This window comes from Vipera berus (assembly GCF_964194415.1).
Source record: "Vipera berus genome assembly, chromosome: 6".
Lineage (NCBI taxonomy): Eukaryota > Metazoa > Chordata > Lepidosauria > Squamata > Viperidae > Vipera > Vipera berus.
Genome location: NC_138208.1, coordinates 65,027,534 through 65,040,386, shown reverse-complemented (window position 1 = coordinate 65,040,386; position 12,853 = coordinate 65,027,534). Strand labels below are relative to the sequence as shown.

At 43.5% G+C, this 12,853-nt stretch overlaps 3 protein-coding genes across 6 annotated transcripts in view; 2 read left to right on the top strand and 1 right to left on the bottom strand.

Annotated features, from left to right (window-relative positions):
• The window catches only part of SSTR3 (somatostatin receptor 3), a 368,714-nt gene that overhangs the window by 202,278 nt on the left and 153,583 nt on the right, over positions 1-12,853 (bottom strand). The window lies entirely within an intron of this gene.
• MPST (mercaptopyruvate sulfurtransferase) lies at positions 764-10,535 on the top strand. 2 transcript variants are annotated; one of them, XM_081330900.1, is made up of 3 exons: positions 764-840; positions 6,694-7,330; positions 9,786-10,535. In XM_081330900.1, exons 2-3 carry the CDS (start codon positions 6,736-6,738, stop codon positions 10,082-10,084), a joined length of 894 nt encoding a protein of 297 aa, XP_081187026.1. In that variant the 5' UTR covers positions 764-840; positions 6,694-6,735; the 3' UTR covers positions 10,085-10,535. The 2 variants fall into 2 exon arrangements, with proteins under 2 accessions (XP_081187026.1, XP_081187025.1); XM_081330899.1 differs by lacking the exon at positions 764-840 and having other exon boundaries at positions 6,691-7,330.
• Positions 12,586-12,853, top strand: part of KCTD17 (potassium channel tetramerization domain containing 17) — a 40,972-nt gene continuing 40,704 nt past the window's right edge. For all 3 annotated transcript variants that reach the window (XM_081330904.1, XM_081330903.1, XM_081330902.1), the window contains exon 1: positions 12,586-12,815. In XM_081330904.1, coding sequence (XP_081187030.1) covers positions 12,597-12,815 — 219 coding nt within the window. In that variant the 5' untranslated portion in view covers positions 12,586-12,596. The remainder of the gene's footprint in view (positions 12,816-12,853) is intronic.

The following is a 12,853-nucleotide window of genomic DNA, read 5'->3' as shown; positions in this document are numbered from 1 at the left end:
TAATTAGGGTCAAGATTATCTCGCTTGTCCAAGGTTGTCTGCAACGGATCTTCTCTTTTCCAAATTCCTCCTTGTTGCTACTACGGAGAGAGCGAAGGACTAAAGAGTTTATAGCAACAGGTGCAAGTGCGCCGTTTGGCTTTTCAAACATCATTGCTGGCGGAGAAGACAAGGCGGTCTTTTGGTTTTCTTCCAGAACCCACGTTCTCTAGGACAGAGTTTCCCAACCTTGGCAATGTTAAGACAACTGGACTTCAACTCCCAGAATTCCCCAGCCAGCCATGCTGGCTGGGGAATTCTGGGAGATGAAGTCCAGCCGTCTAAACATTGCCAAGGTTGGAAAACCCTGCTCTAGGAAACTCAGGCACGGCCTTAACTGGAAAGTGTTCGAAGAAACGCGCCTCGCCTCTAAATGATCAGATGGGAAGTAAAGTGCTTCTCCACGCCTTCTTCTTTTGGACTCCGTAATCTGTTATTCCAAGAAGTGGCTGGGGGGGGGAGCAAATCAAATATTTATTATGTCTCCCAAAATGAGCGGCTCACGGGGAGAGTAGTTAGTCAGATGTCATGAGGATTAAAAAAGAAGGTCGTGAGTGATTCCACTTAGATGAGGGACCGATCTCCATGTGCGAGTTAATGGTTTTCTGCTAATTTCCTCCCCCCCTTTTTTTGCCCCAGTTGGTTCGACCCGACAAGCTTTCCTTTCACTGGATATCAAAAGTGGGACGTGGACCTTTTCTCCGCCCTGGAGGTAGAATAAGGAAGAGGGAATAAGCTGGTGGGCGAAAGCCGGCGTGGGCGCAACGCTTTGTAGATTGAGAAGCCACCGATCCATCCGAGGTAAGAGAAGAGGAAGCAGAGAGGTGGAGGTAGATTGGACTTGCTGAAGGTTTAAAACAGGGGTCTTCAAACTTGGCCCTTTTATGACTTGTGGACTTCAACTCCCAGAATTCCTCAGCCAGCTTTGCTGGCTGAGGAATTCTGGGAGTTGAAGTCCACAAGTCATAAAAGGGCCAAGTTTGAAGACCCCTGGTTTAAAACAAAAAGCATGAGATGAACGCTCGCCCATGTGCTCAGAGGTCACTAACCCTGCTAGTAAGCTGCCTCCTCAGGGGGTGAGGCAAGGACGGGACATGGGTTTTCCTCCGGTGGCGGCATTTACCTATGCGATGCTCTCCTCCCTGGACAACCCTGGAAACCTTTGGGTTATAACTCTCAAATCCTTGCTGGCAGGGGTGAGATCGAATACTCTCCTCTCTATAGATTGTCTGAGGAGGATGGGAGCTGTACTGACTGCAACGCCTGTTGGGGTTGCCAGATTGGGCAGGCTCCGAAGAACCGTCTTTCTTGGAGAAGGAAATAAATTGTTATGCACTAGTTGGGTGCTTGGTGCAGTCTTTCTACTGTCTTCATTTGGGGAATTTGAGACTTTGGGGTTTTTGTGGGTGGAGCACTCTTGGGGGAAGAGAGATGAATTCTTTCCCCCTTTGGGAGACTTTTTTCTGTTCATTTTCAAAGAAACTTGAATTTGAAGTAGCAAAACCCATTATTGATATGAACAAATCTGCTCTGAACAAAATGGAGTGCGTCTCAATATTTGCACAGCATCTTCCTGCTTAGCTTTAACAAAGAGACTCCAGTTCTATAAAGCTGCAGATGTGTTAAAAAGAAAGCTCTTTTTCAGATAGACTCGTGTCCAGGGCTGCAAAACGGGAAACCTCTGTTTAGCTGATTAATCAAGCAGCAGATATTAAAAACAAACAAGTTTCTTTTTAAACTACAAGAACCTATAAAGAAAATGATAGAAGTGCACTATCCTTTTTTTCTCCTGTGCATGGGATGAGAATTATTTTTATTTCCATATTTCACCTATTAACTCCATATTTCCATATCAGGGTTCAAGGATTGTTTTAAAAAGCAATTGAATGCAACATAATCCTATACATTGCATTTTATCATGTTGTTGTTGTTGTTGTTAGCTGCGAAGTCGTGTCCGACCCATCGCGACCCTATGGACAACATTCCTCCAGGCCTTCCTGTCTTCTACCATCTTCTGGAGTCCATTTAAGCTCACACCTACTGCTTCAGTGACTCCATCCAGCCACCTCATTCTCTGTCGTCCCCTTCTTCTATTGCCCTCGATCTTTCCCAGCATTAGGCTCTTCTCCAGTGAGTCCTTCCTTCTCATTAGGTGGCCAAAGTATTTGAGTTTTAGCTTCAGGATCTGGCCTTCTAAAGAGCAGTCAGGGTTGATCTCCTCTAGGACTGACCGGTTTGATCTCCTTGCAGTCCAAGGGACTCGCAGGAGTCTTCTCCAGCACCATAGTTCAAAGGCCTCAATTCTTTGGCGCTCAGCCTTTCTTATGGTCCAACTTTCACTGCCATACATTGCAACTGGGAAGACCATAGCCTTGACTATACGCACTTTTGTTGACAGGGTGATGTCTCTGCTTTTTAGTGTGCTGTCTAGATTTGCCATGGCTTTCCTCCCCAGGAGCAAGCGTCTTTTAATTTCTTGGCTACAGTCCCCATCTGCAGTGATCTTGGAGCCCAGGAAAACAAAATCTGTCACTACCTCCATTTCTTCCCCATCTATTTGCCAAGAATTGAGAGGGCCAGATGCCATGATCTTGGTTTTCTTAATGTTAAGTTTCAACCCAAGTTTTGCACTCTCCTTCTTCACCCGCAACAAGAGGCTCTTTAGTTCTTCTTCACTTTCTGCCATTAGAGTGGTATCATCTGCGTATCTTAGGTTGTTGATATTTCTTCCGGCAATCTTAATTCCAACTTTTGATTCATCTAGCCCTGCCTTTCTCATGATGTGCTCTGCATATAAGTTAAATAGGCAGGGCGACAGTATACAGCCTTGCCGGACTCCTTTCCCAATTTTGAACCAATCAGTGGTTCCGTGTCCAGTTCTCACTGTTGCTTCTTGACCCGCATATAGGTTTCTCAAGAGACAAATAAGATGGTCTGGTACACCCATCTCTTTAAGAACTTGCCACAGTTTGTTATGATCCACACAATCAAAGGCTTTAGCATAGTCAATGAAGCAGAAGTAGATGTTTTTCTGGAACTCCCTAGCTTTCTCCATGATCCAGCGTATGTTGGCAATTTGATCTCTAGTTCCTCTGCCTCTTCGAAATCCTGCCTGTACTTCTGGTAGTTCTCGATCCACATACTGCTGAAGTCTAGCTTGTAGGATTTTAAGCATGACTTTACTAGCATGAGAAATGAGTGCAATGGTGCGATAGTTTGAACATTCTTTGGCACTGCCTTTCTTTGGAATTGGAATGTAAACTGATCTTTTCCAATCCTGTGGCCACTGTTGAGTTTTCCAAATTTGCTGGCAAATTGAGTGTAGCACTTTTACTGCACTGTCTTTTAAGATTTTGAATAGCTCAGCTGGAATACTGTCACCTCCACTAGCTTTGTTGTTGCTCAGCTTTTCTAAGGCCCACTTCACCTCACATTCTAGGATGTCTGGCTCGAGGTCAGTGACCACCTCATTGTGATTATCTGGGACGTTAAGCTCATTCTTGTATAGTTCTTCTGTGTAATTTTGCCACCTCTTCTTAATCTCTTCTGCCTCTGTTAGGTCCCTGCCATTTTGGTCCTTTATCATGCCCATTTTTGCATGAAACGTTCCCTTCATCTCTCTAATTTTCTTGAAAAGATCTCTGGTCCTCCCTATTCTATTGTTTTCTTCTATTTCTTTGCACTGTTCATTTAAGAAGGCATTCTTATCTCTTCTAGCTATTCTCTGGAATTCTGCATTCAATTGGGCATATTATGTTTTTCTCCCTTGCCTTTCGCTTCCCTCCTTTCCTCAGCTATTTGCAAGGCTTCCTCAGACAGCCATTTTGCTTTCTTGCATTTCTTTTTCTTTGGGATGGTTTTGGTTGCTACCTGTTGTACAATGTCGCGAACCTCTGTCCATAGTTCTTCAGGCACTCTGTCTATCAGATCTAATTCCTTAAATCTATTTGTCACCTCTACTGTATATTCAACAGGGATATGATTTAATTCATACCTGAGTGGCCTAGTGCTTTTCCCTACTTTCTTCAGTTTAAGCCTAAACTTTGCGAGGAGAAGCTCATGGTCTGAGCCACAGTCAGCTCCTGGTCTTGTTTTTACCGACTGTATAGAGCTTCTCCATCTTTGGCTGCAGAGCATATAGTCAATCTGATTTCTGTGTTGACCGTCTGGTGATGTCCATGTGTAGAGCCGTCTCTTGGGTTGTTGGAAAAGAGTGTTTGCTATGACCATTGTATTCTCTTGACAAAATTCTATCAGCCTGTGCCCTGCTTCATTTTGTACTCCAAGGCCAAACTTGCCTGTTATTCCAGTTATCTTTTGGCTTCCTACTTTAGCATTCCAATCCCCCATGATGATAAGGACATCGTTTTTTGGTGTTACTTCTATAAGGTGCTGTAGGGCTTCATAGAACCGGTCAATTTCATCCTCTTCAGCACTGGTGGTTGGGGCATAGACTTGGACTACTGTGATATTGAATGGTTTGCCTTGGATTCGAACTGAGATCATTCTGTCATTTTGAGGATTGTATCCCAGTATTGATTTCCCTACCCTTTTTTTTGACTATGAAGGCTACTCCATTTCTTCTGAGGGATTCTTGCCCGCAGTAGTATACCTGATGGTCATCTGAATTAAATTCACCCATTCCTGTCCATTTTAGTTCGCTGATACCTAAGATGTCGATGTTCAGTCTTGTCATCTCTTGTTTGACCACGTCCAGCTTTCCTTGATTCATGGATCTTACATTCCATGTTCCTATGGAGAAAAAATCTTTACAGCATCGGACTTTCCTTTCACCACCAGGCACATCCACAGCTGAGCGTCCTTTCGGCTTTGGCCCAGTCGCTTCATTCTTTCTGGCGCTACTAGTACTAGCCCTCTGCTCTTCCCCAGTAGCATATTGGACGCCTTCCGACCTGAGGGGCTCATCTTCCAGCGTCATATCGTTTTGCCTTTTGGTACTGTCCATAGGGTTTTCATGGCAAAGATACTGGAGTGGGTTGCCATTTCCTTCTCCAGTGGATCACGTTTTGTCAGAACTCTCAGCTATGACCTGTCCGTCTTGGGTGGCCCTGCACGGCATAGCTCATAGCTTCATTGAATTACGCAAGCCCCTTCGCCACGACAAGGCAGTAATCCATGAAGGGGATTTTATCATGACAAAATAAAAATGACAGTATTTTTAAAAAATAATAGATTAAAAAAAAGAGAAGTAACAAATGTGGTGTCGATACTGAGAAGACCCAATCTACTCAGCTGCTGTTATAGAAGTTATGATTTAAGTCAAGCCCTGCACATTCTCCATGAAGATCTAACTTCAAAGTCTATCTTTGTTTTTGTAAACCTTGGCCACTCTTGCTTTCTTGTTTATTTGCTATTGAATATAGATCTCAGATGCTTTGGACAAGGTAATGAAGAGAACTTGGGCAGTACTGTGATGAAAAGATGGCATTTAAATTAAACAAAATAAATCCTACAGCAATCTAAATATCCTTTTTAGATATGAGTCCAAAAAATGAGAAAATCAGGAATCTGCAGGGGTCCTTTTCACTTTGCATGGATCATATAATTGTTTTGTCCATGTTGAGGTGGACTGCTGAAGATTCCTGGAGCTTTTCCCAAGAGAATGGCTATTCTACTAGAGTTCATTTTTATTATACGCAGAAATAGGTAGGGTTTTTTATGATGGTGATATTTTACCTTCACTAATTAAACTGTGTTGTTATAACAATCAGGGCTTTTTTTCTCATAGAACGCTCAGAACGGAGTTCCGGCACCTTTTTTGGATGGAACCTTGTAGGGTAGGCAAGGCAGGTTGTATGACATGTCTGAGTTCCGGCACCTTTTTCTTTTACAAAAAAAGCACTGATAACAATTCTAATTTTATCCCTGTCTTTTTGCCCAGAATACTGTTTATACAGTACTGTTGATGCTTGGATTATGAATAGGTGCAAATTCCTTATATTTTGATGGCATAATGGTATAGAAGCATTTAATGTCTCTCCCCGGAAGAAAAAGCAAAAATGTTGCCACTTCTATACTTTGCCAAGTGACCTTGTTAGCATTGTTTAACCATAGTGTTCTTTGAACTGTAATAAATCATATATGTTTATCATTTATTTGATAGATCTGTATTCTACTTTTATTCCAGGAACTTAAGGTAGTGTACATTATACTGCGTCTTCTGAGTTTTTCCCCACAACAACCACTCTGTGAAGTCAGACTGAGCAAGAATGATCAAAGTCCACACATAGACACACACAGAGAGGATTTTCATAGTTTGGGAAGGATCTCAAGGGAGCAAGGGGACTTAGAACCTAAGCATGTATGGTTTTCTATAATAGCCTCCCCAAATGCCTGCTTCAGATTATATCATTTGTGAGATACCACCAATGGGGGGTGAGGCGTTTTTCAGCATAGATGGAGATTTGGCAGTAGATTCCCATCCTCTTGGCAATTTTTTTCCCTTCTACCAACAAAGCAATATTGTATTGATTATAGCAAGAACATTACATCTTAACTTAGCCACAAAATTGGCTGAACTTGCTGTTGCGTTCAGGTGTAACTACTTACTTGTTATAATCCCTGGGTGTTCTTTTCTCTTGTGAGGATGATCCTAATTTGTTGTGTTGTCTTCTCTCACCTCACTGCCAATAGAAATCTCAAGTGACGTCCAAACCCAAACAGGCTGTGAGTGCCATGTCTCAGCAGCTGCTTTACCGGGCATTGGTGACTGCTAAATGGGTGTCAGAAATTATCAAGTCTCCTCAAACTGGATCATCTGTGAAGCTCTTGGATGCCTCTTGGTACCTCCCCAAAATGAAACGTAATCCCCAGAGAGAGTTTGAAGATTGCCATATTCCAGGAGCCGCTTTCTTCGACATTGATCATTGCAGTGACCGCACATCACCTTATGATCATATGCTTCCTAGTGCAACAGATTTTGCAAAATACGTGGGCAAACTAGGAGTGAGCAGTGATTGTCATGTTGTAGTGTATGACGCAAGTGACCAGGGCTTGTTCTCAGCTCCCCGGGTCTGGTGGATGTTCCGAGTTTTTGGCCATGAAGCGGTTTCCCTTCTAAATGGTGGGCTGAAGAACTGGATGAAAGAGGGGTATCCAATCAGCTCTGGAAAGAGTCATCCTGCTTCTGCTGAATTTCATGCTTCTCTGGATAAATCAATGGTGAAGACCTATGAGCAGGTGAAGGAGAACATTGAGTCATGCCAGTTCCAGGTAGTGGATGCACGGTCTGCTGGAAGGTACACTGGGACGGAACCAGAACCCCGACAAGGTAATGGTTTCTTTAAGTTTGTAGGATAGATGTGGTGGAATGTAGTCTGGATTCCCAGGAGCAAGTGGCTGCATTACAGAGGAGCAAAAGACAGTGAAGTTTAGATATTTTGGATAGTTTGAAGAGGTAAAGGAAAAGGCTCAAGACAATTCCTCCCTAAAAGTTCTCAGAGTATATTTATTTATTTATTTATTTTATTACATTTATATACCGCCCTTTTCCGGAGGACTCAGGGCGGTTTACAGGGTAATTAAAAACCAAAAATATAAAAGTTAAAAACCAAGTTTAAAAAAGATTAAATTTATCCCTGAACAAATAAAACCCCAATTAAAATAAATTAATCCTCAGCCTGGGCCAGAGAGCTCGAAGAGCCAGGTCTTCAGGCCCCGGCGGAATGAACGGAGGTCGGGGGCAGTCCTCAGCTCCACTGGCAGCTGGTTCCAAAGGGCAGGCGCCCCCACTGAGAAGGCCCTATCCCTGGGTGTTACCCGCCGGCAATCTCTTACTGGTGGGACCCTGAGAAGACCCTCCCTGTGGGAGCGCACTGGACGAAGGGAACTTGATGCCGGCAGCAGGTGTTCCCTCAGATACCCCGGACCCAAGCCATGTAGGGCTTTATAGGTGATGACCAGCACCTTGAATTTCACCCGGAGGGCAACCGGAAGCCAATGCAGCTCGCGGAGTAGAGGTGTTACATGGGAGTATCGGGAGACCCCCATCACAACTCGCGCAGCCGCATTCTGCACCAGTTGAAGCCTCCGAGTGGTCCTCAAAGGCAGCCCCATGTAGAGAGCATTGCAGTAGTCCAAACGGGAGGTCACGAGCGCATGAGTAACTGTGCGTAGGGCATCTCGGTCCAGATAGGGTCGCAACTGGCGCACCAGGCGAACCTGGGCAAAGGCCCCCCTGGTCACGGCTCCTATATGGTCTTCAAAATTGAGTCGTCAATCCAGGAGGATGCCCAAGTTGCGAGCCCTATCAACGGGGGGTAACACCTCACCCCCCATCGTTAGAGATGGAATAGTCTGGTTGACCCGAGATGCCGATATGCACAGCCACTCAGTCTTTGCGGGATTGAGATGAAGCCTGTTTTTCCCCATCCAGACCTGGACCGCCTCCAGGCACCGGGACATCACGGCGAGGGCATCGCTGGGTTGGTTCGGGGTGGAAAGAAAAAGTTGGGTATCATCAGCGTACTGATGATACCCCACCCCGAAACCACGAATGATCTTTATTGGTGCAAGTAGTTTGCTTTCGTTTGGCAAGATTTCTGTCTGTGTTTGAGGAATAATAATGGAGATTGCTTTGGAGTACTTCAGTGTCTCTTTTAGGTTTTGGAGCCTGACGATAGAGTTGTTGGGCTGCTTTAACTCTGAGATTAAAACCTCTGATTTTAAAACTTTCTGTTAAAAAAGGGAAGTTGCAAATTGTCAGCACTTCAAGATAGAACAGCTTAGGAAACCAATGACATGTAGGTTAATACTACTTTTACTGTCAAGCTATAGTAACAGAATGTTGCAAGTCTGATTATGCTTTCCCCCACCCCTTCCTCCCCTTATCTATGTGGGAACCAGGGAGGGGCTTGTCTGAGATATTCACTCATTTCAGTTCTTGTCTGGATTCGGGGGGGGGGGCTTTCATCTGACTGTTAACTTGGTAGAGGCTCTTCCTGCTGTCCTTCAAGGCCATTTCCTCTGACCTCTACACAAGTCAAGAAACAAGAGGAGATGCCTACATATCAGTAGTTCCTCCTAATAAGGATGTTGTTGAAAGGAGAGGGTGGGGCATTATTTATTTATTTATGTAGTATACCAAATGGCAGTAATTTATATATTACTACTTTATATAATAAAATATGTAAGGAATTAAACAGATTAGGCAGAGGATGGGCTGTCATTATTCCTAATATACTAATTGCATTTGATTTTCATTTTTGCTGCATCTTTCACTCTTTGTAGAAGAAAGATGAAGTAGAAGATGATAGGACTGCCAAAAATTGTCAAAAGCCTTCCCAGATTGGAGAAGGTACAGCATGGCTCCTGGTTTTTACAACTTTTACAACAAGTGTCCTTCTGCAATTGGGGAAGATTTGGATCAAATAAAGTTTTTTTTCCCTGTACACTAGAGAACAGTCATTCCCCATGTTCACCAGCAGATGGGTGATATCAGTTAACCTCACCTTATATTCTGGCTTACTGGGGCAAATGGGCAGGGGGGAATTCATCCTTCACCGTTAGTATAAACCAGTATTTTTCAAATGGACAGGTTTCAGATATGTGAACTTCAACTCCCAGAATTTCCCAGCCATCATGCCTACTTAGAAACTTAGTGCTATGTACAAGATTTCAGGGTTCACTACATACAGTGTGTGTGTGCACATTATAATTGTGCTCCTCGTTTTGCAATGTTGTTGAATGAACTTTAATAGTATTTTGTTTTTTCAAACTTTCTCCAGGAATCGAACCTGGTCACATCCCTGGCTCTGTGAACATTCCTTTCACAGAATTCCTCACTGAGGCAGGCTTGGAAAAAAGCCCAGAAACTATCCAAGGCTTGTTTCAGGAGAAGAAAGTAGACCTCTCCAAACCTCTTGTGGCCACTTGTGGATCAGGAGTCACCGCTTGCCATGTGGCATTAGCAGCATATCTGTGTGGGAAGCCAGATGTGGCCATTTATGATGGGGCTTGGGTGGAATGGTTCATGCGCGCACAGCCCGAAGACATCATTTCAGAGATGATGGGAAAGAGCCTCTGAAGCATGGCCTTCTGCTGAGACAGAAACATTAGAGAAGGGGATGGCTTTCAAAAATTCTGTCTCAAGATATTCTGCCTATTGAATGAAGTGTTTTGATCATGAATTGGGGGATTTGCCATTCTTTTGCTTGTCTCCATTGCCAAGTATAGATACTGCCCATTTTTCATAGCAAAGAAAACACTAATTATGGGAAGATCAAATTAGAGTTCCAGGTAGAACACAAAAACTCTGGAGATTTGCAATCACAAAAAAGAACTTTGCTTTTTAAGGGGATTAATATTGCACTGTAACTATGGCAAATTGTGTCACTCTGTGTCACTCTGGCTATTTAGTGTTAATTGTTTCTCCACTGAATCCTGTAATTTGGTTTCTTTTCATTTTTATGGAAATGCAACAAACATTTTTTTAAAATCAAAAGCATCTTAGTGTCCTTAAAGATTCATTGCTTTATTTTGTGTTCTCAGCCTGAAGTGGGTCAGATTCTGAAAACTTGTGTCCATGACAGTTTATGTGGTGAAACTGCACCTTGAATTCAGCTGGTTCTAGACTATACCAAATAGAAAATGTATGTTAAGCTACCTAGTTCCTTTAGCCATTCTTCATAGGATTTAGCCACTAGACTCCTTATCATCTTTGATATTTTCTGTTGTTGGCCATTTTTCCTCTCATCTCACCCCATAAAAGCTTTAAGCCAGCAGGAACCAGTATCTTAAGGGATATGATGACATATCCTGACATATCCCATCACAAATCAAATTTCTTAACTCCTTTCTCTTTTTTCCAAATCTCTACTCTCTAACAAAAGCACCATCTCATTCTCTGCATTCCAACAGCTCCATTAGTCCAGGCATTAGTCTGGTCAATTCCTAAACCAACCTACCCAATAACCTCACCACAGAAATACTGATCTATCAATACTAACTGCTAACTCCAAGCTTTTATTCAGATAGGTCACCTGATAGTGAACCAAATGTAAGTAAATTGGAGAGATAAGTTGTGTGATGTGGCATTCCCTATGAAGGAAAACTGCAAGTGATCACATATACTGTAATGGGCTCTGAGAAATACCTTAATACATACTGGTAGGAGAAAGACTTCACTCTACAATCTGAAAGAGAAATATGAGTCCAAAGCTGGAACCAGCACTGGAGAAAGCATATCAGAATTGACACCCCCACCCCCCAAGTCACTGGAACTAAAGGTAGGAGAGGGGGACTTTCAGACTTGCAAGATTCTATTACTTTATCTTTAAAAGGTAAAGGTTCCCCCACACATGCATGCTCATCTCCGTTTCAAAGCCAGCGCTTGTCCGAGGACGTCTCCGTGGTCATGTGGCCAGCATGACTAGACGCCAAAGGCGCACGGAACGCTGTTACCTTCCCACCGTGGTGGTCCCTATTTTTCTACGTGCATTTTTTATGTGCTTTCGAACTGCTAGGTTGGCAGAAGCTGGGACGAGTAACAGATGCTCACTCTGCTACGAGGCACTCGGGATTCGACCCGCCAAACTGCCGACCTTCTGATTGACAAGCTCAGCGTCCTAACCCACTGAGCCACCGTGTCCCTACTTTATCTTTACAATAGGGGTAATTGGTTTTGCTTGTCTGGTCTGCACTTGAAAAGCTGACATTCTTAGGTTAAGCTCCATGCTTTTTCAAAGAAGCAATTAAAGCAGTGGTTTACAGTACAAACCTAAAGAATTGGCCTTTTTAAAATAAAGATATTACATGCATAGGGACATCCCTGAACTGCATAATTTACCATTTTCCACTTTACTCAAATGGGGCCTAGGAAATTATGACATTCTTGTTTTAGAAATGACCAAATACAGGTATCTCTAGAAAGAAAAGAGATACTGAATCTTACAGCATTCTTGGCAAAACAGAATAGTGATGTAATTATGCTATAAATAAGATTTATCTCTGGATAAGTTTGTCTAGTGGACTATCAAAGATTATTAAAGAATCAGTCCACCAGTTCCTTAAGTGGCACTCAAGGAGCCTTAAAATTAGTTTAAACATTTGGAATATCCTCCAATTCCCAGATCTAGTGAGAACTCACTCACCTTGTAGGATGGTTCAGTGAAAATGTAAAATCGTATAAGTTCTCAGCCATTAAAATGTGTTTAAAAAGCATTTTCAACCTTGGCAATTTTAAGATGGGTGAACTTCATTCGAACATGCTGGCTGGGGAAATCTGGGAGTTGAAATCCACTCGTCTTAAAAGTTGCTAAAGTCGAGAAACCCTGCTTTTAATTGTTTCTCACTTTCAGCTAAAAAGATTGTTGGGTTGTCATCAAAATGAAATTCAGCAAAGAACGCTCCCTGAAGTACCGCAACGTGAATCCATAGCAAAATAACCCGCGCCCTTGATTTTCGTCTCCCGCTTAAGTCCGAAATGCGCGCTAGCCTGGAAACAAACTACAAGCCCCAGAATACTCCAAGTGCTCAACACCTGGCAAGCCGCGTCCCGCCTATTTGAGAAAGTAGGCGGGACGCGCCGAGAGAAAGAGATGAGAATGGAACGAGGGGAGGACGCGCCGGCTGCACAGAAGGCTACTTCGTCCGCGTGGGATTGCTCGCGACAGCCACTTCCCCCCAGCAGCCGAGGCAAATGGGTTCGGCTGAATGTCGGGGGCACCGTTTTCTTAACCACCAAGCAGACCTTATGCCGCGAGCAGAAATCCTTCCTCTGCCGCCTGTGCCAGGGGGAAGAGCTGCAGTCAGATCGGGTAAGCGCCCGCGCTTCACCGACCCTTCGAAGGAGCAC

What these genes read in the sequence shown, in the direction of transcription:
- MPST (XM_081330900.1), top strand. Translation starts at nt 6,736, where the DNA reads ATGTCTCAGCAGCTGCTTTACCGGGCATTGGTGACTGCTAAATGGGTG. An exon ending in GGAACCAGAACCCCGACAAG is followed by an intron (nt 7,331 to 9,785) that starts GTAATGGTTTCT and finishes AACTTTCTCCAG; the next exon opens with GAATCGAACCTGGTCACATC.